Source organism: Chelonia mydas, chromosome 12 (assembly GCF_015237465.2).
Source record: "Chelonia mydas isolate rCheMyd1 chromosome 12, rCheMyd1.pri.v2, whole genome shotgun sequence".
Taxonomy (NCBI): domain Eukaryota; kingdom Metazoa; phylum Chordata; order Testudines; family Cheloniidae; genus Chelonia; species Chelonia mydas.
In genome coordinates this window covers 23451718-23477424 of record NC_051252.2, presented here as the reverse complement: position 1 = coordinate 23477424, position 25707 = coordinate 23451718, and the positions used below count along the sequence as shown (strand labels likewise).

The window sequence follows — 25707 nt, the reverse complement described above, 5'->3', positions numbered from 1 at the left end:
TGGGGATAGAGTGCAAGAACGGTGGTACAACTTCTTGGAAAATCAACAGGAGACAATATTTGGAAATAAAGCAGATGCTGTAGAGTCATTTTGTTTCTTACTCTTGAAATTCACATCTTCAGTGCTATTATATTCCTCCTTTGGAATGTATGTTCTGTTTATGGTTCATTTGACATGCAACCAATTATATTTCATGCCTACTTACTAAGGTTCTAATTCTGGTACCTTTACTCAACTCAAGCATCCCCTTACTCCTCAAACAGCCGCACTGAAATCAAGAATCAGTCCCTGAGTTTGACCAGTCCTTTTTGCTTCAAGTTTTCCAGGATATTAAAACATAGTCTGAGGAACAATCTCTTATCTTTTTTTCTTGACTGGCACTAAAAATCTCAAAATTGAGAGTGAAATTTAGAAATTTGTGGGTGCATGCATGCACACACGCCACCCAGCTCAGGTCTTAAATTTATAAGAAGCTTTTTCATTAGAGGAAGTTCAATTTACAAGTGATTGGATTTGAGAAATTAATCTGTAGCAATGTTAATAATGTTGTGTATAGTCCTCTTGCTGATCGTATAGTAAATTGCAAAGCTTACCACCCCATCAGCAAGAGGACTATACATAACAGCAATTTCTGATATCATGCAGGACATTGAAATAGTATTGCTTCATTCACAAAATTGTTAGGTATATTTGCCACGGAGCTATAGAATAAAGCTTCACTCTTCAGAATAGTTAGTACTAATTTCTTCATCGGCCTTGAGCTCACTGTTTGTGGACATGATGGTTTCTTTCTTTTAATTTCACTGACTCTTTCTTCCAACTAGTTTATGTATAACATTTCTGTATGAAAAAAACTTCTTTGTACATAATATACAAAACTGAAAATGTACACCAGCGTATTAAAAGTCAGATGAGACTGAGTTTGTCAACTAAATCTGAGTAGCTAGTTAGCCCCAAATAGCCAATAAGAGTCCCATCTTAACCTGGACAATTAAGAAAATTGCCCTTTACTTATGAAGCTTTCTGTTGCTAATTCTTGGTTGTGTATGCTGTTTATGCTCATATCTCAGGGTAGAGAATGAAGTACTTTTCAGAAAAATGTATGTACTCATTGATACTGATTATCTGCCAGACTTTAACTGGAACTTTCATTTTTGTGTCTGTAATTCTGCATATTTATGGTGGTGAGTGCCTTAAAAATACTTCAGATACAATAGATAAATTGCACCCATTGGTAACCGTGGATGCAAAATTATAGACTATTTAGGCTTCTGTAAGCACCTTATCTGTAGGTACTTAAATGTCTAAATGATCAAAATTGTGGCTTCCAATTGCAGCACAAAAAAGGGAGACCAGTTTTGGAAAATCTGGCCCTGTGTGTTAGTTTATGCCTGCTACACCATACTGATACATCATCTTCAAATGAATTCCTAACCTACCACTGAGCAAGACGATTTGTTGAAATGACTCCAGAATCTGGAAGTAGCAAACCAGATTGTTCTGTGTTCTATTCCATCCTTCCAGGAAGCTCTTGGAGGGGGATGTTGAGTAGCTGTTTATTCACCCCAAGGTCACACTTGTACTCTGGTGCCTCTCCTGTCCAGGAGACTCTGTAAAGTTCTTTGGGCCGTAGTGGCATCAGAAGGCTGATAACACTCTGTTTCATCTTGTTTTTTAAAGATGTGGATGATGCATTTCTTTGTTTTCTGAGTGCCTGACTAAGACAGAGAACTGTGTGTTGAGTGAAGATGTAGGGTGAAATCCTGGCCCCACTAAAATTGATGGGATTTTTGCCACTGACTTTAATGGGAACAGGGGACAAGATTTCACCCTCAGACTTGTAGCACTATTCTCCAGATTTGGTTCACCTGATGGTTTCTTCACATTTCTGGCCAGACACCAGGAAGTTGTTTTGATTTCTTTAAATCTTTGCCTTCTACCAGCCTCTAAGGGCTGTATGCTTCTGGCTGTAAGGATGGGGGGGAGACAGGAGGAGAGGTAGAAAGGAGAGGGGCAGAAGGCTGGCAGCTAAGACTCTTCTCCCTTCTATGAGTGACCACCCACTCCAGGGTGTCAGATCAATAGCAGGTACTAAAGGGTGGAAGCCTGAGGGTAGAAAGGGATATTTTGGAGGGTGAAGAGCACAGGGAAGAAGAAATATGGACAGAGAGGCCCCATTAATGCTCACTTAAAGTAGGTGACAATTTAATTTTGGCGGGGTAGGGTGTGTGTTGGGGGCGGATTGTGTAGGGATTCTGTTTTGCTTATTTTGTACTTTTCCTTCGAAATAGAGAAAAGAATCTGGAGGGTAGGAAGGATTTGAGTCCGGAAGGAAAATGTCAGGCTTTTCAATTTCACATAGAAAACTAAAAACCAAAGCGAGGTTTAAGTTCATAATTTAAAGTTAAGCACATTTGTAAGCATTTGCATTATTGCTAAGGGAAAGTTGAGTACTTTTCCCTTTATCCCCCAAGTCCTAAAAAATGAGTACACGCTGAGGGCCATAACCCCAATTGCTCATATAAAAATGGGGAGGGGAGTGGAAAATGTTCGGATATTTTGAGATTGCCTGAAAAACCCATGGGAGTTGTCCATTGTACATAGCACAGAAGGTTGCGATAACATACCACTTGGCATCTGAAAAGCAGTAGAAATGAATGAGAAATATGTGTGCATTGCAGTACAAGATCTGTGTATTTACTGAAGAATCTCACTTAAGCCAATGCAGCATCATTGGTTTCTTTCATTTTGGATACAAAATTTTCTCTGTACTTACCCAAATGTGTTAACTCAATTGCAGCATTAAATAAACTATCTTGACGACTGAATCAGACTTTGGCTCAGTGGAAGTCAAGCATAAGAAGCACTGTCATGTATCTGTCAAAATAATAGAAATTGGAGTTAAATTCTTGATAGAAAAAGTAACAAAGGGCTCTACTTTCTGCACTCTGTCCCTTATATTTTTTCTCTCTCCCATCCTATTTTACTAGATATAATTATAGATGGTACAGATTGTTAGACTAGACTCAAAAGATTTTATTTGTTTGATGTGATTTAGAAGTAGAAGTAGTAGTTTCTTAGTCCAAAAATATCTAGACTTGAAAGTGACTAGTTGAGAGGTATAGCATATTGCTCTCTTCTACATATCCATTATCTGTTAAAAAGAACACCCTTGATAAGAATCATAAATAACATATTCTTTGTTCAGCTCATCCAGCGTTCACTTCTTTCTGGGAAATAAATACTACACGTTACTGAATGTGTGAGGATAGTTTGTATATTACGAAGAGGAAGATGTCAAAAGAAGAGAAAAGTGAAAAAAAGTAGTTAATGAACATTGATAATACTCCTGGACTTTGCTCCTTTATTCCATGTATGCAAGCTATTAAATGAAGCTATGTTAAAATTAAACTCATACCTTATTTGGTTTCCTTTTTCCTGGTCAAGAGATCCCATTAGAATTTCCAACGTGTAAGATACTGCATTAGAAACCCTACCCACCTAAGGATTGCCATAAAAACACAAACACAGCAAGTATAAAATATGCTAAGACAGATTCTAGTCATTTGTTTACAGAAAAGACAATCCAAAGTAGATTTTACATTAAAATAGTTTGAAAGACCCTTAAAAAATCAGGGTTTTTTTATTTTCTGACAATTTTTGGAGGTTCAGCTTTACTTATATGCAATAACCACTTAGGATATTGAAAATACTGGTATGTGCTTGTAGAGACTGAGGGAGTTGTGTATTATTTTTTATAAACATCAGATGCTCCTCAAGTTATCTGTTTGATATTAACCTATCTGAATGCCAGGAGTTAAATCAAACAAGGCTGTTAAGAAAGAAGCCAACAGGAAATGAAACAATGGCTAAGATAAGAGTCCTGAAGAAAATAATAGAAAAGCTGTTTATTGGAAAACTCTCTCTAAGGCACAGTTCACCCTGTAGCTGTGACAGTGCTTCTCTATTATTTCCAGTGGCTCAAAACCTAACATTTTTGGGAGATAAATGTTCTTGTCCCTTAAATTAGCATTGTGAATAAAGTAATCAAGAATAGGCATAGCTGTGGGAATAAGATTACCTGATGCTTCAGATTTAAGAAAGAGTGAGCTCAAACTTTAGATTTTCTTCAGCTGTAATAAAATAGGGGCTAATGTTTGCCCTTTTTTAAATCAATGACAAAGAGGTCAGTTTTTAAAATTCTCTTTAAACTCCAGAAGACACACTTTCAGCCAGTTATAATAATTTTAAGAAGCTGAATTTCGAATGAAAATTACCTGATGGTATGTGCTCTTTTAAAAAATTAATTGTGGTTTCAAAGCAGTAAAAAAAACATACAAGTTCAAAAGACCTATGTGGATAAACAGGGTAACATCTGACGTAAATAGACCAATGACTGATCTGTATACACCATGAAGACATAGTGCTCATGGTGACAAAAAAATACATATACCCTAAAGGGGAAATACTATCAATGAAACATAAAAGGGGAGTTCAAAAAGAAGTGCCAACTGCTTGCACCTGTGATGCATGCATTAGAAATTCTTAGACAGATGATCCAGATCCAACATAAAACCATATTAAACATACATAGCAGCCGGTCAAAAAAGCGGCCAGCCTAAATGCCAGACACAGTGTTTCCAATATAACTGCATATGGATTTCCAGATTTAGGCCTTGTCTACACTAAAGGGAAAAGTCAATCTAAACTACGCAATTTGAGTTACATGAATAGCGACTCCCCTTACTCTTCTCGATCAGGTGGAGTACAGGAGTCTACGAGAGAGCGATTGGTGGTAGATTTAGTGGGTCTAGTGAAGACCCGCTAAATTGACCTTCGATGCATCGATCGCCACAGCATCAATCCTCTGTTAAGTGTAGACAAGCCCTAAGTCATATGTCCAACTTGCAGTATTTCACTCCCTTAACTTTTGCATTGCATTTGGAGAATGCCATGAAGATCCATCAAATGTATTACTCAGAAAAATATATTCTGTTTCATATAACTATAAGCTGCATTGTTCAATGCAAAATTCTTACAGAAACTACAACACACGGCGTGAAATCTTGGCTCAAACTCCCATTGACTGTAATGGAGCCGGGATTTCATCCAGAGTGATATAGGCCACTTTTAAGATGCTGGACACGGTTGTTAACTTGAAAAAGCCAGCATTTGCCAGCAGTGGTATCTGAAATACTACAGTTATGTCTTGTACTTGCAATAAGAAATAACTCTGGAAATTCAGGTGCCACACCATTGGCAAATGTTGACTTTTTTTGATGGCAACCGCGTTAGCACATAATTTATAATGAATCACTTGACTGAGAAAGTAACGATACAATAATGTGAATAATTTTACTCTGGTCTCTAGTGGGAAAACGCATTACCCAGTAAAGATATACTATCCCTGGCTCAATCGCATTAACAACGCCTTTTTAATTTTTCTTTTTTAAAATAAATCCATAACATGTGCAACAACCAATATAACCATTTTTGGAAAAAGGAAATGGAAAGTTCAGACAAAAGGTAGATTATATGCAGCATCTCTTAACTTATTTTACTACCTTTAATTGCTGATCTGGGAATGCAGCAAAAGGTAACAGTTACATTACTGCATGAAGTTTCATATAAGTTCCAGCTTTATGAATATGTGGTCATTTGTCATATTGAAAAATAAGCCCTGCTATCTTTATATCACCAAAGATAGAAGGAAGTTTACAGCTTTCATTATTTCATTTTTAAAGCACTTTAGAAAGGTTACTGAAAGCTTCTGAGACGAGGAAATATTTTACTCAGTCACTTAAATACTATGTAGGGGTTTATAAAAAAACACTGAAAGCTACTTAAATACAGCATTATTATACATACATACAAATATAAGATGCTTGACAAAATGCTTGGGGGCATGTTCACGATGCCTGTAATAATAGACTTCTATATGCAAATGTGTCAAGGAGACAGAAATCTAGAATTTGCAAATGGAAAGAAACAGAGATCCATAAAGTGAAGTGATAGTGGAAACAGAATGTGTGTGACTGCTAAATGGAAGATTGATAGCATCCAGTTGCAAAAGTTAGTGGAACGCTTGTTATCCCATCTCTTAATTTCAGAGTGTCTCCCAGACTCCTGTACTGTTATCCTCTTCTCTGACTTTCTCTTTGCACACTTCTAAATTTCCAGAGTGATCCAAAACTAATAAAATCATTGTAATTAGAGGTGAGGAAAAATCATATAAAATCCATCTCCCTGAAAAGTCAGGATTTAGTCCTTAGAGATATAATTCTATTTTCATTTCCTTTCATTTCATTTCCTTTGTGTTCATTTCCTTAATTTGGGAGGTTTGGTGTATATCTTTTCAATTAATTATCCCTTTGGGAAGTTTTTGAAATATATTTTGACTCTATGGTTGTTTAAGTAATACTCTTAATGTCCTTCAAAGAATGAACATTGTGTTCTGTGGACTGCTATTACAAAAGGACAAAATCATAACGTCTCTGAAGTTTGAATGGCACCAGTATCATCCTGTGTTAATGAAATGATTTTGGTATTACAACAGATGAGTTTTCTGAATCCATTCAATATTAAAGGGAATTGGATTGTAATTAGAGCATATTTCACAAAGAATAAAAGGGTCTGTGATATGTGCTTAACTCTTATAGCACCTAATCCTGTAGTGATTGTGCTGTGGGCACATCTGCCCTCATGTGCAAAGGACTTTTACAGTGCAATATTTGTGAAGATGAAAATGCTGTTGTGCTTTCAAGGCTAAATAGCTCCCCCAGGAGGACAGTGCTGCAAAGAGAATAAACTTCCAGAATGCATTATTTTATATATATAAAGCAAGCATTTTTGTAATATTTCCTTATCTGGCTCTTATTTACCACCATCTAGTCTTGGTGTTGAGATCCAGATCTTTATTTTGTTGCTCACATTTGAATGGTAAGATAACTGAGGTATTTAAGCATATTTAAGGTATAAGTTAAGGTAAGATAACTGAGGTATTTAACAGGTTTCAGAGTAACAGCCGTGTTAGTCCGTATTCGCAAAAAGAAAAGGAGTACTTGTGGCACCTTAGAGACTAATCAATTTATTTGAGCGTAAGCTTTCGTGAGCTACAGCTCACTTCATCGGATGCAAGTGAGCTGTAGCTCACGAAAGCTTATGCTCAAATAAATTGGTTAGTCTCTAAGGTGCCACAAGTACTCCTTTTCTTTTTGAGGTATTTAAGTGAAAATAAGTAGTTTCATGTTTTCAGTGTGTAATAGAGCACACGCTTTTTTTCCTGTTAAGCTTACTGTGGATTGTGTAACTAGTAAAATGTGCTGGATTGTGGGACAATTAAGTCTTTTTATCTAGAGAACAGGTACAGCATGGGCAGCTGTCATGCAGGTTCCCACACACACTGCGAGTTTGCATCAACCTGCACTAGCAGGGACCATCTGTAGGTGTCAAAGCCAATTCAGTGGTGTGCAAACCTGAAACTCTGAAATTTCGAAAAGGCTTGGGCTAGCCTTGGATCATCTTTCCCAGTAGGACCCCTCATTCCACTCCAGAAAAGTCTCCTTTATCTTTGTTTAGGTAGGCTCCTGGTGGAGAGAGCCAGCCTATCTGGGGAGTTGCATTTCCTTTCTGGAAAATATTAAGGTGGAGGTTTGCAACAAATGTGGATTGTATTTGTAGTTGGTGCTTCAGACATGCAAGAGGAGGTATTTTATTCAACTCTGTAATCTCAGACCCAGGCAGTTTAACAATTGTTTTCAGCCTTTGATTCTTTAACTATTTATTAGCTAGTTGGTTCTAAGGTCAGATAAACCAGTGTATTCCAAAGTTGTTTTACTGTGCTGAGTTACTAAGGAGAGCAATTTACCATTCTTCAGAAATTAAACGTGCTTCACTGCAGTTTCTGTATTTTTCTGTTGCAAAGTTTCATACCAGGCTTGATGACAGGTACATCATGAAAAATACACAAACTGGCTGAGTTGAGAGAATGTAGGTTAATTTGAGTGTTAAATTGAGCAGAAATTCAGGGCGATGTTTGTCAGGTAGTAGGGAGACTTGCACACACAAGTCTCACTTCAGTGCAATCTTGGTTGCTTTCTTGCTTTGTGTAGTTTCTGAATAAATTATTAATTACTGCTTTTTTTTTTTATTTGCAGCCTGTTTCAGCATTATTGCTATACTCGCGGTGGCATGCGCCATACTTCTTACACTTGTATCTGTGGCAGGTAAGATCTTTTTGTGTACTTCTGTAATATTTATTATCAAGATCCCATTGGAAGTATGTAAAATTATTTTTACCATATATGTCTGGATACAAGCAAAGTGAGCTTTAAAGTTTTGTTACTGAAAAACAATGGGGAGATGGCTAGCACTGTGTAAACCAGATAGGTTACAGATTCTGCTGCACTCGGGAGATTATATGATTGCCGATATTGCCAGTATCACGTTTATGCTCACATCTCTGGGGCAATAGGTTTTTTTTAATGAAACAGCATATGAAGAAAGACTTAATATCTTCTCTTTGTAGCTAAAAAAAAGTACTTTCTCTGAAACATTCTTTCTTTAAAAAAAAGAGGATTTCATATCATTTTCAAAATTCCTGGTCTCTAAATTTATTATACACTGCACATAAACAAATCTTTTAAGGAAATTTTGCTCCAGCTCTCTTTGCTTGCTGAACATCTGCTGTTGAAATTACATTTTTGTTAATATTGCTAAATATCATTTGTAATTCTATAAACATAAATTTTTAATATGTAGAACTAGAAGAGAAAATAGTAAATATTTTACTATAGGGATGTAAAACTCATTCTGTGAAGAGGGTTTAGGTGCATTTTTCATTGTGATCCATGGGCAGATTTTCAAAATTAGAGCCATATGGTACCTTCAGTCCACAGTAGATCTCCCACTGATTACAATGAAAGGGTTGCTGTATCAAATAGTATAAAATCGCCTTTATACTGTAAAGTAAACTAAACTTAGGTTCATAAAGTTGCTGTTGCATTCAATATCGCTCGTGGGCAAAAATGATAAAGGGCACTTTTAGGATCACTGTTTTTTTCTGCCATTTGCAGAAAATGCTCAGTTGCTTTTTTGTAAATGTATTTACTCTCTTTGCGTGTAAAATTATATAATTGCATATGCAGTTTTGGTACTGAATTGTGCACCTAATTTGTTTGAAAACTTGCCCTTTATTCTCATTTAACTTGAGAGTTCTTGCCCTTTTCCTGGGAGGTCAACAGTTGATTTTCAGTCACTGGTCTGATGACCTTAGTCGCGGTTTCCCACTCAATAGGATGGACCGTGTAAAGGTTATCATCTTCCTGGTGAAAAGAGCAACAAAATAAGGCAATTTTTTCAGGGACAACATACTAGGCAGATCGAACTTGCGGAAAAGATCTACCTGTTGAAGGCCTCTCACAGTCCTAGTGTGACTACCGGGAGAAAATACTGAAAATGACCAACATCGATGGCCTTGTCCCTTCCAGGAGATCCATGTCGCAAATGAAGAAAAAGTCCATAAATACAAAATCAATGGCTATACATTCCTAGCCAGCAATTACCATCCAAAATATTGGCTGGCAATTTACATAAAGTAGGAGATCAGCTAATATATGGTTCTACTTCCTATAGCACACAAAAGAAACTACAATTTCCATGTGCATCAACAAGCTAACCATCGTTCATGTATATAAACCAACTGGTGCACAGTGGCCTCAACCAGCTCGACTGAATGCATAGGATCCTGCTGTATTTGTGCACGACTTTAATAGTCACCACATACAATGGGGCTATGCAGCAAGCAAATGATATGTTCCTCCTTTTTGATGCAAAACAGCACATCACTTTCCATTCTGCAAGATGGGGCAGAGAATACTGCCCTGATCTTATGTTTATCTCTAAAGATGATTCAGGCACACCAATACCCACATCACGGATCATCCTTGATAACTTCCCAAACAGCCAACATAGACCAATACTGACCCATATTGGCATTCAAATCCCAGTTCTCTACTCAAAATCGGCGCAGCGCTGGAACATCAAAAAAGTAGACTGTGCCATTTTCACTAGGACTGTGGACAACACAATCTCCTGCACTCCCCCCTCACCAAAGATGTTTGACTGTTTTACTGCACTCCTAATCTCCATTGCAAAGAAGAACACACCCCTGGGACACAGGTCATCATACATTCCAGGCTGAACTTCAGAGAACCAAAAGCTCCTCCACAAATATGACAAATGTAGAGACACAGAAACTGGAAAAGCCCTCCTGGCGTCACTGGATGCAGCAAGGGGGAAGTGGTGGCATGAATGTGTAGAAGATCTAAACTTCACACACTCGAGCAGATGCACCTGGCATCTGCTGACACACCTGGGGGCTGCAAATCCCACATATGTCACTAGCCTGCAGGTGAAAGACAGTGCCACCACTGCTAAAATTTAGTAGACAACAAAACAGCCTATGAACAAACAGTATCGAAGACAAGTCCAGCATCAACTTCGGCAGGTGTTGTCCACGTGCACTCCATCGTCCCAGTGGTCTGGACACAAGTAAGAAGATCGATGCCACCATTGCAGCCACAAAATTGGGAAAAGATGGTATCTATCCTGAGTTCATATGTCCTGCGTCCACTTACATGGAAATGGATGGTGCAGCTTTTCACCAATATCCTCAAGACCAATGAAATCCCTTGTGTGTGGAGAGAAGCCAAGGTCATTGCACTCTTAGAGCCTGGAAAACCTACAGATCGCCTTCTAATTATAGACCAGTATCTGTCTTGTGCATCAACTACAAGGTGATGGAGCATATGATTCTGAACCAAACTGGGCCCACTGTGGACACCAGCTGATCGAAGGAGCAAGCTGGTTTTTGACTGCACAGAAGCTGCTACTTCTGGTAGCAGAACCAGGTCCTGGCCCTCACTACAAATACTGAGGCTGAATTCTAATGAAAATTCAAGACTGATACCTGTCATCGATCTGTCAGCAGCTTACAACAGTCTGGAAGGATGGTCTGCTACTGAAACTGGCCAAAGTGATCCCCATGTGTGGATTTTCAGGCTGTTGAACGCCATGTTTAGTGAACACCATGTATATGTCAGAGCATAGGTGCTGACTCCGTGGGTGCTCCGGAGCTGGAGCACCCACGGAAAAAAAAAATCGGGTGCTCAGCACCCACTGGCAGGCCCTGTCAATCAGCTTCTCCCCCACCCCACCCCCAGCACCTCCTGCCCACCACTGATCAGCTGTTCAGTGGTGGGCAGGAGGCGCTGTGGGGGAGGGAGAGGAGTGGGGACAGGAAGAGGCAGAGTGAGGGTGGGGCACACACAGGGGAGGGGGATCCTCTTTATGAATTAAATTAACATTAGACTTTTAACAGTAGAAGGTGATAATAAGCATGCTTTCTCATGTATTAGGAACCCCAAACTTGTTACAAAATAGACCTTTAAGATATACAACAAATAAATAGCTTGTGAAGATGACTCTTTGGGATAATTGGATTGTACAAAAATCAAACTATTGAAGCTGTGTATTAAAGCCTGTTATTCTATTAGTGCTGAGTCCAGAAGCTTCAAGTTTTGTAGCTCTAAACACTAAAGAATACTTATATAACTGAATCTGTTCTGTGAGATACAAGCCCTGTTCTAATTTCTATAGAGAAATAGTGTTTTGAAATAAACACAAGTTTGCTGTTCAGTTAAATAAAAATTATGCAGACATAGTCAGTTAATATCTACTAAATTCTGACAGGATTTTCAAAATAGAAATGGCTTCACTAATTCATTCATGCTTTTTTCCCCCTCTTTCTCAAATTACCTCTTTCTTTTCTGAAGAAATAGAGGTACCTGAAAGTTCTGAGTGCTAGTAACTAAATGAGTTTTTATTAAACAAATCACAAAAGAAAAAGAAATCAAGAGCAATCAGTGCTGCAGTTCAGTACAGAAATATATAACTTTGCATGAATTTTTAGTGTAAGCTCTCAAAATTGTTGCCATTCATCTCAAGATGGTAAATCAACATGTCAAAGACAGTACCAAGATTTCAATGTTTTGTAGGTAACTGAATAGGAGTAAATATTTTAGTTTACATCTTTACATACAGATTAGTCACCTTTAAAAAATCAATAAACTTTATTACTATTATTATGGCTGAACACACACTTGGGTATCAGATTGCACCTTGAAGGTCTTCAGGTAATTTCAACCAAGACTATATCACTTCAAAAGTAACGTTAAGTGTAGATGTGCATAAATGCAATTAAATAAGAACACCAGTATTTGGTTATTGTGGCAGGATGGACTAGGTCCGTAGGCCCCCTACTGGAGGCCTCCTGGCCCTGCATCAGCCTGCCTGAGAATAGAGCAGAGAGAAGTCCTCCGGGCAGCCTAGAGTGGCTGCAGAAGAGTGGCCAATCAGAGGGGCTGATGCAGCAACCAGTCTGGGACCAGAAGGGCCCTATATAAGACAAGCAGCAGAGCAGAGAACTTCAGTTGCAGTGTGGAGCTCCAGGAGTGAAGACTGGGTGGCTGAAAGAGCAGCAATAACACAGACAGCTCACTGTGGAGAGCTCGCTGCAGACAGGACTAAAGCCCAGGAAGGCTGCTGAAGACCCGGTGCCTGGCTGGCAGGAAGAGCAGCAGGAGGAAGGCCAGTGCGGGCAGGCTGAAGCCCAGGGGGACTGAGCACAGAACCTGGCCTGGTCAGAGGTACTGAGGTGGGCCCCGCTGGTCTGGTTGAAGACTGAGCCCAGGGAGGCATGCTGAAACACCACCAACTGCGGGTACTGACATAGGCCCTGGCTGGGTGGTTGAAGAAGGCAGTGCCTCTGGGAAGAAGCCTAAGAGCTACGGCCCCATACCAGGGCTATGATCAGAACTCTGGACTGTATACCCTGGAAGGAGGGACAGTGTCTGCAGCTCAGCCGGAGGGCTGAGTCGCTGAAGATGCACCAAGAGAACTGTCAGCCGGAGGGGTGCTCGTGAGAGGTGGGTGCCACCCCGATATAAGAACTAAAACTGAAAGCAGGATCACACCCAACCAACCAAAGGGGGGCTGTCTGTGAGAGGCTGGTGCTCCCCTTAAAAAAGACCATGATTACAGGTAGATCAGCCAGAGAAAAGGGGGCACCCATGCAAGGTGGTTGCCGATCCCGTTACAGTTATTGATAAGTAAGTGTGTGTGTGTATATTCATTCAGATGTGTATATATTCAGATATACCTGGCACTTACAGAGCACTTTACCTACTTCAAAGCACTGTGTAAACATTATCCTTTTCAGTACCCCTGGGAGATAAGTATGTAACCATTTTTGCATCAGAGAAGACTGAGAGGTTAAGTGACTTGCCCAGTGTCACACAGTGAATCAGCCAGAACTGGTACTCAGGAGCTCCTTCCTCCTAGGCCCAGTCCTTTCAGACCACGGTGTCACTCTGTCAAAGATTAAAGCAACCACCTCACAGCCACCTATGCTTTTTAAAATTAACATTGCAAATAAAGAAAGGTATCCTTGTAGCTGTGTTGATCCCAGGATATTAGAGACAAGATGGGTGAAGCAATATATTTTATTAGACCAACTTCTGCTGGTGAATGAGACAAGGTTTCGAGCTACACACAGGACCTGAAGAAGACCTCTATCTCGAAGGCTTATCTCTTTCACCCACAGAAGTTGGTCCAGTAAAAGATATTACCTTGTCTACCTTACCTTGCTTTATAACAGTTGCTCAAAATAATGTCATAAGAAATTTACAAACATACATTGAAATGATATATTGAGCATTTTAGTAAAAGCATCAGATATTGCAAGAATGAAAAGGCAGCATTAGAGAATCACAGTTCTGCAATCTTGCACCTGAACTTGGAAACTTCTGTAGGATATCCAAAATATTATATACTTTTATTGTATACATTTCCTCCAATATTACTGGAAAGTACTAAGCAATGGTATACACAGGGCAAAGTACCCAGATCCTGAGCTAGGAGTAGAAGAATCATGAGATTCCATCCTGAGATGAGTAGGGCTGGAGGTCGAACACCTTAGGAATACATTCTGAGAGACCAGAAAGATTGACCAAGGTGCAGCTACAAGAGCACTAGTCTCTTACTTCACAGGTATGATCAGCAGCTATTTGGCAGCTGTTACCTCAGATATGGGTGTTTCTCAGGTACTAGTTTCCTCCATTGGTTATCTTAGCTCCCCACATCAAATGATTCTAGTTATATAAGAATAGGTAAGTAAAACAGCTCTTTATATCTGTGGGCCTTTATAAATCCTCTTGAGTCAGGTTGGTAGAGTTAATAACTCTCTCTGCTCCTTTCTTTTAATTATAATAAAAAATTATAATAAAAAATTCCAGCTTCTGTCAGATGTAGAAGTGTAGAGAAGCTGCTTAATGCTCCCTTTTGGATTAAAATTATTCTCTCTATATCACAGAGGAAGTAGCTTGCTGTTGTAGTTTATGGTATCTTAATTTTAATTCAGGTTTTCCTGATATACCGCTAATTGTTCGTTTCAAATTGTCTGTTGCTATAGTTTTCCCCTTTTAATTTCTGCTGCTGTTATACTCTCTTTTAATTGCTGCTATTACACTCCACTTCTCTTCCTTCTGCTCATTTCTCTTTTCATGGTCCTTTCTGACTGACAATATGTTCTGAACTTTTCTGACTCCTGTGGTTTGAATTTACCAAGTTATCTGGTCTTTTCCAATTCTTCAGATTAGTAACAATTTGGAAAAATTGTTAAAGGAATTAAAATAGAGGCAAAACATCCTCTGGCAAAACTTTTAAATTTGGATGCCTAAGATAGGCATCTAGATCCGTATTAAGGTGCCTAAATATGTTAAATATATGTCATGATTTTCAGAGCTTTCGATCATACGAAGTCAGTAGAGTGACAGGTGCTCAGCACCTCTAAAGTTTTAGGATGCTTAAATATAGATTCGTCATGTACTATTTTAACACCTTTGCTCTCTGGAAGCAAAGTAATTGTTTCTAAATTAAGGATTGTGTATACCACCAGTGACTAATACTAGCAAATCATAGACCAGTCTGATTTAAAATCCAGACTTTATTTTTTAAAGTTGCTTTGAAGTCAGCCTAAAAGTATAGCTGCAGCCTTATATTTGAGCTGACTTCTGGCAAAATATTAGAACTTCTCCCTACGGGCTGGTGTTACTTTCCTGGAGGTGATGTCTGTAGGTCCCAGATGGACAGGCTTCTATAACTTCACTCATAGAGCACTTTTTCCTCTCTGGTTCATGGAACACTGATCTTGATAACTTCTGAGAAGGCCATGTGTCTTGTCTCTCTTGACAGAAGCAGTAGAAGACAGTGGGTCATGGGCTGAATGAAAAGGAAATCCCGGAAGACCAGTGTGGGTAGATTAACACGCCAACTTGGTGCAAACTAATTGTCTGTGTAGACAAGCCCTCAGAAATGTCCTTCCAGTTGAAGGAAAATTATATTTGCTCCTATGCATTTAAATTAAAGAGTGGGTTTAAAGTATAGTAATTAGTGCTCATTAATAAAGGAGTGATTTTTACTATAAACCTCTACAGTTAAACCATAACCTGAAATCCAGCATCATTGGATTTGGAAAACCTGTTGCTGAAAACATTCTGCATAATACACGTTTCCATAGTCTCCATAGTTTTTCAGTACATGTATTTTTGGACACTGTTTTACATTTTATATATTATAATAAAATTATAAATTTATATTATCATGTAAAATAAATTAGGAGAATCAATTTGCATAGGTGGTATGGTGCACGATACTCAAAGCAGATCCCATCACATGGTTATATGTAAACTAGTTATCTACAGATACATTATGTCAGAATCAAGCCCTGAGGTGCCATGTTAAATATATATTTTTAAAACTGCTCATACAATATTTATATCTTGTTTTGTCCTCACTTTTTGTAAAAATATTTTTTAAATTATATTATTGAAATAACACAGCTAAAATAATGACAAACTGTGTTGTAGGGCTTGTTTTCATGCATGTCTGCATGATAACATTACAACCCATGCATACACGAGAAATTAACCAGCTGTAGGGCTCTTTATAGTAGAAGATATACATTTAATTTTTTTCTCACTTTTATTTATTCCCATAATTATCCACACTTACCAAGAATGAATAGAATCATAAAATCTTAGGGATTAATCCTACTAACCTTCGTCTCTCAAGCTCCCATTTCAATGGGAGTTTTGCCAATGTAACAAGTGCAGGACCAGGCCTCTAAAATTAGAACTCCCAACACTTGTCTTGGGAAAGGATTCCATAGTCTATTTGAGATCATCAGGAACTTTTGCTGTTATTTGACCTAAATGTATGTTCTTTAAATTTTTTAAATTTTTGGTTACACCATCTTAGATCAACCTACACAATTCTTCTTGGCATTTACAACCTTCATATAAATGTGTACAGCTGTTTTCTTCTTCGACCCTCTCCTCATCATTTGGCCAAGTAATTGAAAGTGGGGCTGGTAGCACTGTCTACTGTTAAGGCTGTCCGACTCTTCCCATTATAAGACTGTGTTTTCAGTTGCTTATAACTTTGCCAAACTTTGCAGGTTGATGTCTGTCTCTGGCCAAACTGTTTTTGAAAAAATTCAGACAGAAAGGTTCAGTAGTGTCTGAGAATAAGGCTTAGGAAAAATATGTGTCTCCATGCTTTGCAGCAGGGACTTGAAATATGGCAGAGGAGTGTGGTCTTTGTGTCAAGGATGTGCCTTTTACTGTTCCCATGAAAATCTGCCCAGACTTGGTCAAGTTGTAAACCTTTGAGGAAAAATCACTGTTTGCACATGCTCAGTAGAGACTAGCTAGAAATTTGCAGCTGAAAACTCCGAAGATTCCATCCACACTGAGCTTGCTGCAGCTTGGAACTGAGTGGGACCTTCTCTGCCATTGCAGCTCCAAGCTGTGCTGGAGTCAGAATGGAAGGCAAGGAGATTCTCTCCTGTGTTCTCAATTACCCCCCTAATGATACCCAGGCAGTATGAAGAAGGAAGTTGCCTGATTCAAATTAGAGGGGACAAGAGCTGGACCATGGAATGGGGAGAGTAGATTGAGACAGGAGCCAGAGTGTGGGAGACACTCACAACTAGGACAGGAGGCGGGGGCTAGAAGGGCCTGGAACTGACTGGGCCAGGAGACTGGGATTGATTGGAAAAGGAGACTGATATTGAGATCAGGATCCAAGGGAGAAGGCTGGAACTGGTAGTCGTATGGTAGGGAAAGGCAGAGGAATTAATTTGTTACAGTTGGAAGGTATGAAGTGAATGAGGTAGGAGATTGCAGGAAGATAAAGGACAGTCTCCTGGTTAAGGCAGTTGAATGCTGCCCTGAAGAATTTGATTCTCTGCTTCTGACACAGAGTTCGTATGTAATGCTAGTCAAGTCACTGAAAGCAAACTTTTTGCACGTTGTCCCTTTTTGCATGTGTTCCTCATTTTCTGAATGCCTGATTTGAAACCCTGGGGTCTGATTTGCAGAAGTGCTGAGTACTCACAGCTACAACTGAATTCAGTGGAGCTGTCCTTGAACATATAAAGTACTGTATAATGCTAAGAACTCTGAAAAATCAGGTACTAGATGTGTCAAATTGGGCACCTAACAGTAGTGGATACTTTTAACCTTAAATTTCTCTATGCCTCAGTTCCGCATTTGTGGAATGGAGATAATATCACCCTTTCATTTCACAGATGTGTTGTGAAAATAAATTAATAGTTGTAAAGAACTCAAATGCTATAGTGACATTCACCATAGAAAAGCCCATGAAGCAATTATTAATTCTGTATTCAGAGCAGGCTTTGATTAATATGCAGTAAATAAGGCTTATGGCCACACAAAATATTGAATAGCTGCTTATGAAGTGAGCACCGACACTTCTTTGTACTGAATGAGGCAGGGGTCCTGTGGAGAAAAAATAGTGGATGATCATGTAAGTAAAGACTGTACCATGTATATGCAGAAGGGGGCCAAATTAAGGTTGCAAGGCAATTTTAATTCTGGCATTTCTTAACTTTTGAGTGCTTGACATTGTAACCTTGTAATGTTTTTAATGTTTGACACTTCCTGTCCTCATAAACCAATCCCACAACACTCAGATTTTGGTACTTATAATATGAAAATCCTTAGCAATGAAAAGAAGTTTTTAAACAGGACCTAGACCTTTAAACTGCATGCATGCAGAATTTGTACATGCAGTTGCTATGATTGTACACACAGTTATGTTAATTTCATGGACAAGTGGCCAGTTAGACAAGTGGCCATTTCTGTGCACAACTACTAAATATGCATTGATTGTAAAAGCTCTCTGCAAATAATGCATACGTATTTTCATTTCTCTAACTGTATGTGTACAGCTCTAAAAAATCTGGCCTCAAAAATATTTTAGAGGGATACTTTTATCCCTGATGTGACTCCATTGAATTCACTGGAGTTAAGCCTAGGATGAATTACATCCAAGACACTAAGCCACCCTTTGACCAGAATTGAGAGAATCCTATTTGAACCAGCAAGGTTTTGATAAAAGATTAGTCGCATATTGACAGCTGAAGTTGAGAGGTGACACAGATGCTACCAGTATATCTGTTCTGACACATGTATTTTTGGCTATAAAACAATTCTTTTAGCCTCTGTGAAGTAAAAAATGAGAGAGCACCTGTCTGAGAATAGCAAAATGAAAATCAGTAGAGTTAGAGATCTCTCCTATCTTTTAACTCGATATTTGATAGACCTAGAGGAATAAGAGTAGACTAGACAAAAGAAGGCACCGTGACCAAAAATAGGTCACTGAATGGATCATGGAGTTTTCAGAAATGTGGAACAAGTGCCTGTACTTCTCTGGAGACTTCTTGCTTCCCCTGTGATTCAGCAGTTTACTTAGTCTGGTTAATAAGAATAAAAAATGTATTTTTTACAATGAAAAGCTGACTTTCTCTTTTTACTCCACAAAAAAGTAAATATGTCAGTTGTTATGCCTTGTATCATGGCTGACATCTTACACTGTGGCAATATTCCCCTAACAATCTGGGATGTAGGGCTCATACCTAACCATGCTAGAGGTAAGTTGGAACAGCTCACTTGCACAGAATTTTTCCCTGCCCCAGTAACTCTTAGGGAGTTATTAAACATCCCAGATCTTAAGTGAAGGTTCAGTTTTATACCACTGTAACATTTAACCTTGAATAGGGGAACTTCTTATTTTAAAAATTAAGGACATTCTCGAAGGAAGTAGATGGATATTAGATGAAAATTACTTTTATGTTGTTGCATATATACTACTGTAGCATACATGGGGCTGCACCACACAATATGTTCCCTCCCACAAAAGGCTTACATTCTAAAACCTAGATTTTCAGCTATGCCAATATCTTCTGTGCTTAGTCAAAGGGGATATAAAGCAGGCGGTTATGACACTGTTTCTGGAGCCAGTTCTATGTCAGCCTCAGCAGGTTGCATGATATTGGGCCTTAAAATATCCTGGTGGTATTTTAAGAAAACTATTTTACACTTTACGGTTTTCTTTCTCCTTGTGTTTTTAATTGTTTTGTATGTTAATTCTGTGTATTTTATTTTTCAATGTCAGTGGCAACAACTCCTCTGTTTTGCACTATGGACATGCTGGAGCCCCAAATGACAAGACTATTGAAGATGGAGACTTGTGGTAAGTTAAAGGATTGCTTAGTGTTTCTTAGGCAGCTTTAAAAAGAAACCATCTCAGCTTTGTATTTGAGTTCCTTTAGTCTTAATTTGAGCAGTAAAAAGATGGCCACCTACGGATTAGGGTCCACATTTTTAAAAGTGGAGTACAACTTTGGGTGACGTGGCTTTTTGGGAGCCAAACTTGACCCGTTTGTTTTTTTCTCTTCGGAGGTTCTGGGCACCTGTGTCTCAGTGGGGGGTGGGGTGAGAAGGAAGGATCCAGATTTCAGATACTTAGTTTTATGGGTAATTAGGTCCAGGGTTTTGATTGAGTGCATTATAGAGATAAAGGCCAACTGCAAAATCTAGATCCAGGTTTGTATTTGTAACTTCAAAGGAGGTGCTTGAATCTGAGTCCTTTAGTTCAGGTCCACATCTATTATTGTTTGTGGTTGCTAGTTAAACAAGTTTCAGAGTAACAGCCATGTTATTCTGTATTCACAAAAAGAAAAGGAGTACTTGTGGCACCTTAGAGACTAACCAATTTATTTGAGAATAAGCTTTCGTGAGCTACAGCTCACTTCATTGGATGCATACTGTGGAAAGTGTAGAAGATCTTTTTATACACACACAGCATGAAAAAATACCTCCCCCCACCCCACTCTCCTGCTGGTAATAGCTTATCTAAAGTGACCACTCTCCTTACAATGTGCATGATAATCAAGGTGGGCCATTTCCAGCACAAATCCAGGGTTTAACAAGAGCGTCTGGGGTGCGGGGGGGGGGAGAGACGCTCCCTCTCAAGATCTAGGTCAAGGGGTCACATTCACAAACAGAAGTCCACCTGTAATTAACTCTAGGTGAGTTAATCATAGACATTAGAGATCGAAAACATCTACTAGATTATCTAGTCCATTTCCAGACTATTACAGGATTGCTCTCTATAGCATATTCAAAAGGCATGCAGGTGTATATTTTCACATTTGTTTGCAAAGGTGTAGAAAGTATATTAATAAGCTCAAAAGCTATTAAGGAATAGAATTGAATCATAAAAAGAAAAGGAGTACTTGTGGCACCTTAGAGACTAACCAATTTATTTGAGCATAAGCTTATGTGGTTTGTCACCATTTTGTATTAGAGTATATAGTATACTATTAAGAAGTTTATCATATCATAGTGGCTAATAGGATTAAGTAAGATATATGAACATGATACAGTAGTGGCTAATGAGTTATATCAAGATTTTCCAAATGTCAGTGTGCAGCTTTCAGGGAATCCATAAAGTGGTTACTGAGGGAACAAGAAGTGCTTCCATAATGTATTATGATGTCATGGATTTGTAATTTAACCAAAAGTGTTTTTAAAGAGTCGGGGAAATGTTATTAGGTGACTTCTTAGGCCAATGTTATGAATACAGTCCACTTATTTATGACCTAAAGCCTTGACCGTCATCTGTGGCTGTGTGCTGGACTGCAAAAAGACCTTCCTAGGGCCTGATGTAAACGTCCATTGAAATCTGTGGAAAGACTTCCATACACTTCAGTGGACTTTGGATCAGCTTCCTAGTGAACAAAAGTCCAAGGGGAGATTTTCAAAAGTGTCTAAGGGATTTATGAGCTTCAGAGCTACTGACTTTTAGTGAAACTTAGGATCCTAAGTGTCTGTCACTTTTTAAAGTGAGACTTAGGCACTTTTGCGAATGTTACCGCATATCACAGTTGGCATCCTTTATAGCAGTCTCAACAAAGAGAACAAGGATTAGCATGGATCTTCAATTATCCTCTCACCAGAGTGATTCTGCTAAGTCTTTGCCTTGACTAGGTAAAGTTGGATGAGTTTAGGCTGGGTTTAGCTACTATATGCTCAATTTTAACTAGTCGTGTTTTCACGTAGACAGAAGGCTGGGCTGCAACTTGACTACCAAAATCTAGCTACAAGTAGGAAAAAGGTCAAATTTATATCAGGTTTTCCTAGTAAATGTTAACCATTTTTCATAGTCCAAACAAAGCCCAAAGGAGGATTGAGACTTACTGCTGGCCCAGTGACTGTGGTCTTGCTCTACTGCTGCTCATGTTGTACCTGCTATGTGACTAGAGGATTTCAATCCCTAGTGCTGGCACGCTGTACTTTTGTTATCTCTGTACTGTTTAATCTATTTGTAATGCAGAAAAGAACTAACAGAACACTAGCATAGAAATCTGATCTCTTTCATAATCACGGTATGAAATTTAACAAAATTGTGTAAAAGTATTTTTAAACTCTCTCTAGAGCAGTTATGTAGGCAGCACTTTTTAAAATCTTGAGCTACCTCGCTGTAGCACAGTGCAGCTTACTTAGCAACAGGAAACTTCATAGAATCATAGAATATCAGGTTTGGAAGGGACCTCAGGAGGTCATCTAGTCCAACCCCCTGCTCAAAGCAGGACCAATCCCCAATTAAATCATCCCAGCCAGGGCTTTGTCAAGCCTGACCTTAAAAACTTCTAAGGAAGGAGATTCTACCACCTCCCTATGTAACGCATTCCAGTGTTTCACCACCCTCCTAGTGGAAAAAGTTTTTCCTAATATCCAACCTAAACCTCCCCCACTGCAACTTGAGACCATTACTCCTTGTCCTGTCCTCTTCTACCACTGAGAATAGTCTAGAACCATCCTCTCTGGAACCACCTCTCAGGTAGTTGAAAGCAGCTATCAAATCCCCCCTCATTCTTCTCTTCTGCAGACTAAACAATCCCAGTTCCCTCAGCCTCTCCTCATAAGTCATGTGTTCCAGACCCCTAATCATTTTTGTTGCCCTTCGCTGGACTCTCTCCAATTTATCCACATCCTTCTTGTAGTGTGTGGCCCAAAACTGGACACAGTACTCCAGATGAGGCCTCACCAATGTCGAATAGAGGGGAACGATCACATCTCTCGATCTGCTCGCTATGCCCCTACTTATACATCCCAAAATGCCATTGGCCTTCTTGGCAACAAGGGCACACTGCTGACTCATATCCAGCTTCTCGTCCACTGTCACCCCTAGGTCCTTTTCCGCAGAACTGCTGCCTAGCCATTCTGTCCCTAGTCTGTAGCTGTGCATTGGGTTCTTCCGTCCTAAGTGCAGGACCCTGCACTTATCCTTATTGAACCTCATCAGATTTCTTTTGGCCCAGTCCTCCAATTTGTCTAGGTCCCTCTGTATCCTATCCCTGCCCTCCAGCGTATCTACCACTCCTCCCAGTTTAGTATCATCCGCAAATTTGCTGAGAGTGCAATCCACACCATCCTCCAGATCATTTATGAAGATATTGAACAAAACCGGCCCCAGGACTGACCCCTGGGGCACTCCACTTGACACCGGCTACCAACTAGACCTGGAGCCATTGATCACTACCCGTTGAGCCCGACAATCTAGCCAACTTTCTACCCACCTTATAGTGCATTCATCCAGCCCATACTTCTTTAACTTGCTGACAAGAATACTGTGGGAGACCGTGTCAAAAACTTTGCTAAAGTCAAGAAACAGTACATCCACTGCTTTCCCTTCATCCACAGAACCAGTAATCTCATCATAGAAGGCGATTAGATTAGTCAGGCATGACCTACCCTTGGTGAATCCATGCTGACTGTTCCTGATCACTTTCCTCTCATGTAAGTGCTTCAGGATTGATTCTTTGAGGACCTGCTCCATGATTTTTCCGGGGACTGAGGTGAGGCTGACTGGCCTGTAGTTCCCAGGATCCTCCTTCTTCCCTTTTTTAAAGATTGGCACTACATTAGCCTTTTTCCAGTCATCTGGGACTTCCCCCGTTCGCCATGAGTTTTCAAAGATAATGGCCAATGGCTCTGCAATCACAGCCGCCAATTCCTTTAGCACTCTCGGATGCAACTCGTCCGGCCCCGTGGACTTATGCACGTCCAGCTTTTCTAAATAGTCCCTAACCACCTCTTTCTCCACAGAGGGCTGGCCATCTACTCCCTATGTTGTGATGCCCAGTGCAGCAGTCTGGGAGCTGTCCTTGTTAGTGAAGACAGAGGCAAAAAAAGCATTGAGCACATTAGCTTTTTCCACATCCTCTGTCACTAGGTTGCCTCCCTCATTCGGTAAGGGGCCCACACTTTCCTTGGCTTTCTTCTTGTTGCCAACATACCTGAAGAAACCCTTCTTGTTACTCTTGACATCTCTTGCTAGCTGCAGCTCCAGGTGCGATTTGGCCCTCCTGATTTCATTCCTACATGCCCGAGCAATATTTTTATACTCTTCCCTGGTCATATGTCCAACCTTCCACTTCTTGTAAGCTTCTTTTTTATGTTTAAGATCCGCTAGGATTTCACCGTTAAGCCAAGCTGGTCGCCTGCCATATTTACTGTTCTTTCGACTCATCAGGATTGTTTGTCCCTGTAACCTCAACAGGGATTCCTTGAAATACAGCCAGCTCTCCTGGACTCCTTTCCCCTTCATGTTAGTCCCCCAGGGGATCCTACCCATCCGTTCCCTGAGGGAGTCGAAGTCTGCTTTCCTGAAGTCCAGGGTCCGTATCCTGCTGCTTACCTTTCTTCCCTGTGTCAGGATCCTGAACTCAACCAACTCATGGTCACTGCCTCCCACTTTTCCCGTCCACTTTTGCTTCCCCCACTAATTCTTCCCTGTTTGTGAGCAGCAGGTCAAGAAAAGCTCCCCCCCAGTTGTCTCGTCTAGCACTTGCACCAGGAAATTGTCCCCTGCGCTTTTCAAAAACTTCCTGGATTGTCTATGCACTGCTGTATTGCTCTCCCAGCAGATATCAGGAAAATTAAAGTCACCCATGAGAACCAGGGCGTGCGATCTAGTAGCTTCTGCGAGTTGCTGGAAGAAAGCCTCATCCACCTCATCCCCCTGGTCCGGTCGTCTATAGCAGACTCCCACCACTACATCATTCTTGTTGCTCACACTTCTAAACTTAATCCAGAGACACTCAGGTTTTTCTGCAGTTTCGTACCGGAGCTCTGAGCAGTCATACTGCTCCCTTACATACAGTGCTACTCCCCCACCTTTTCTGCCCTGCCTGTCCTTCCTGAACAGTTTATAACCATCCATGACAGAACTTACATGACTGGAGTAATCCCACCAAGTCTCTGTTATTCCAATCACATCATAATTCCTTGACATCACCAGGACCTCCAGTTCTCCCTGCTTGTTTCCAAGGCTTTGTGCATTCGTGTATAAGCACTTGAGATAACCTGCTGATCGCCCCTCATTCTCAGTATGAGGCAGGAGCCCTCCCCTCACAGACGTTCCTGCCTGTGCTTCCTCCCGGTATCCCGCTTTCCCACTTACCTCAGGGCTTTGGTCTCCTTCCCCCGGTGAACCTAGTTTAAAGCCCTCCTCACTAGGTTAGCCAGCCTGCTCGCAAAGATGCTTTTCCCTCTCTTCGTAAGATGGAGCCCGTCTCTGCCCAGCACTCCTCCTTCATAGAACACCATCCCATGGTCAAAGAATCCAAAGCCTTCTCTCCGACACCACCTGCGTAGCCATTCGTTGACTTCCACGATTCGACGTTCTTCTCTGGATATTTTATCAAATTTTTAAGTTTTCATCTTGAAATACTCATTTGTTTAGGTGTTAATGAGCAACCGATTTAGCAACAGCTCTAATTTTGTTTTGGGCTGGCACATTGAAAATGCTAGAAATCCAATTATGAAAATCCTATGTATATTGTTACGTAAATATTTTTACTTTAACATACCTATAAGTTCTGATATTTGACTCCCCATACATTTTGTAATGGCTGCTGGGAGCCCTCTGTTGGAAAAGATTGGGAATCCTACAGTACAACACACAAGGTTAAGAAAAAAAATGAGATCTCTCTGCCTGGTTAGATGAAGGCAGATGTAGTGAAAGGTTATTTCTGCTCCTGCCGGCATATTGATACATAACTTGTTAAATTAATCATACAGGATCTGAAGTAAGACTTTGGTAGGAATACAATGATTTCTGTGAAATATTCTTCAATTGAATTTTATACTTTTTTCCTAGTTTTTTTCAGTTGATTCAAGTGGAATTCTGCATATGTTATAAATATTACATATT

General features: G+C 39.9%; 1 protein-coding gene across 2 annotated transcripts in view; it reads left to right on the top strand.

The window, feature by feature from the left end:
• PEPD (peptidase D) overlaps window positions 1-25707 on the top strand; it is a 234086-nt gene that overhangs the window by 132621 nt on the left and 75758 nt on the right. For both annotated transcript variants that reach the window (XM_037877714.2, XM_037877713.2), the window contains 2 exons: window positions 8157-8225; window positions 19600-19677. In XM_037877714.2, the coding sequence (XP_037733642.1) occupies window positions 8157-8225; window positions 19600-19677 (147 nt within the window). The remainder of the gene's footprint in view (window positions 1-8156; window positions 8226-19599; window positions 19678-25707) is intronic.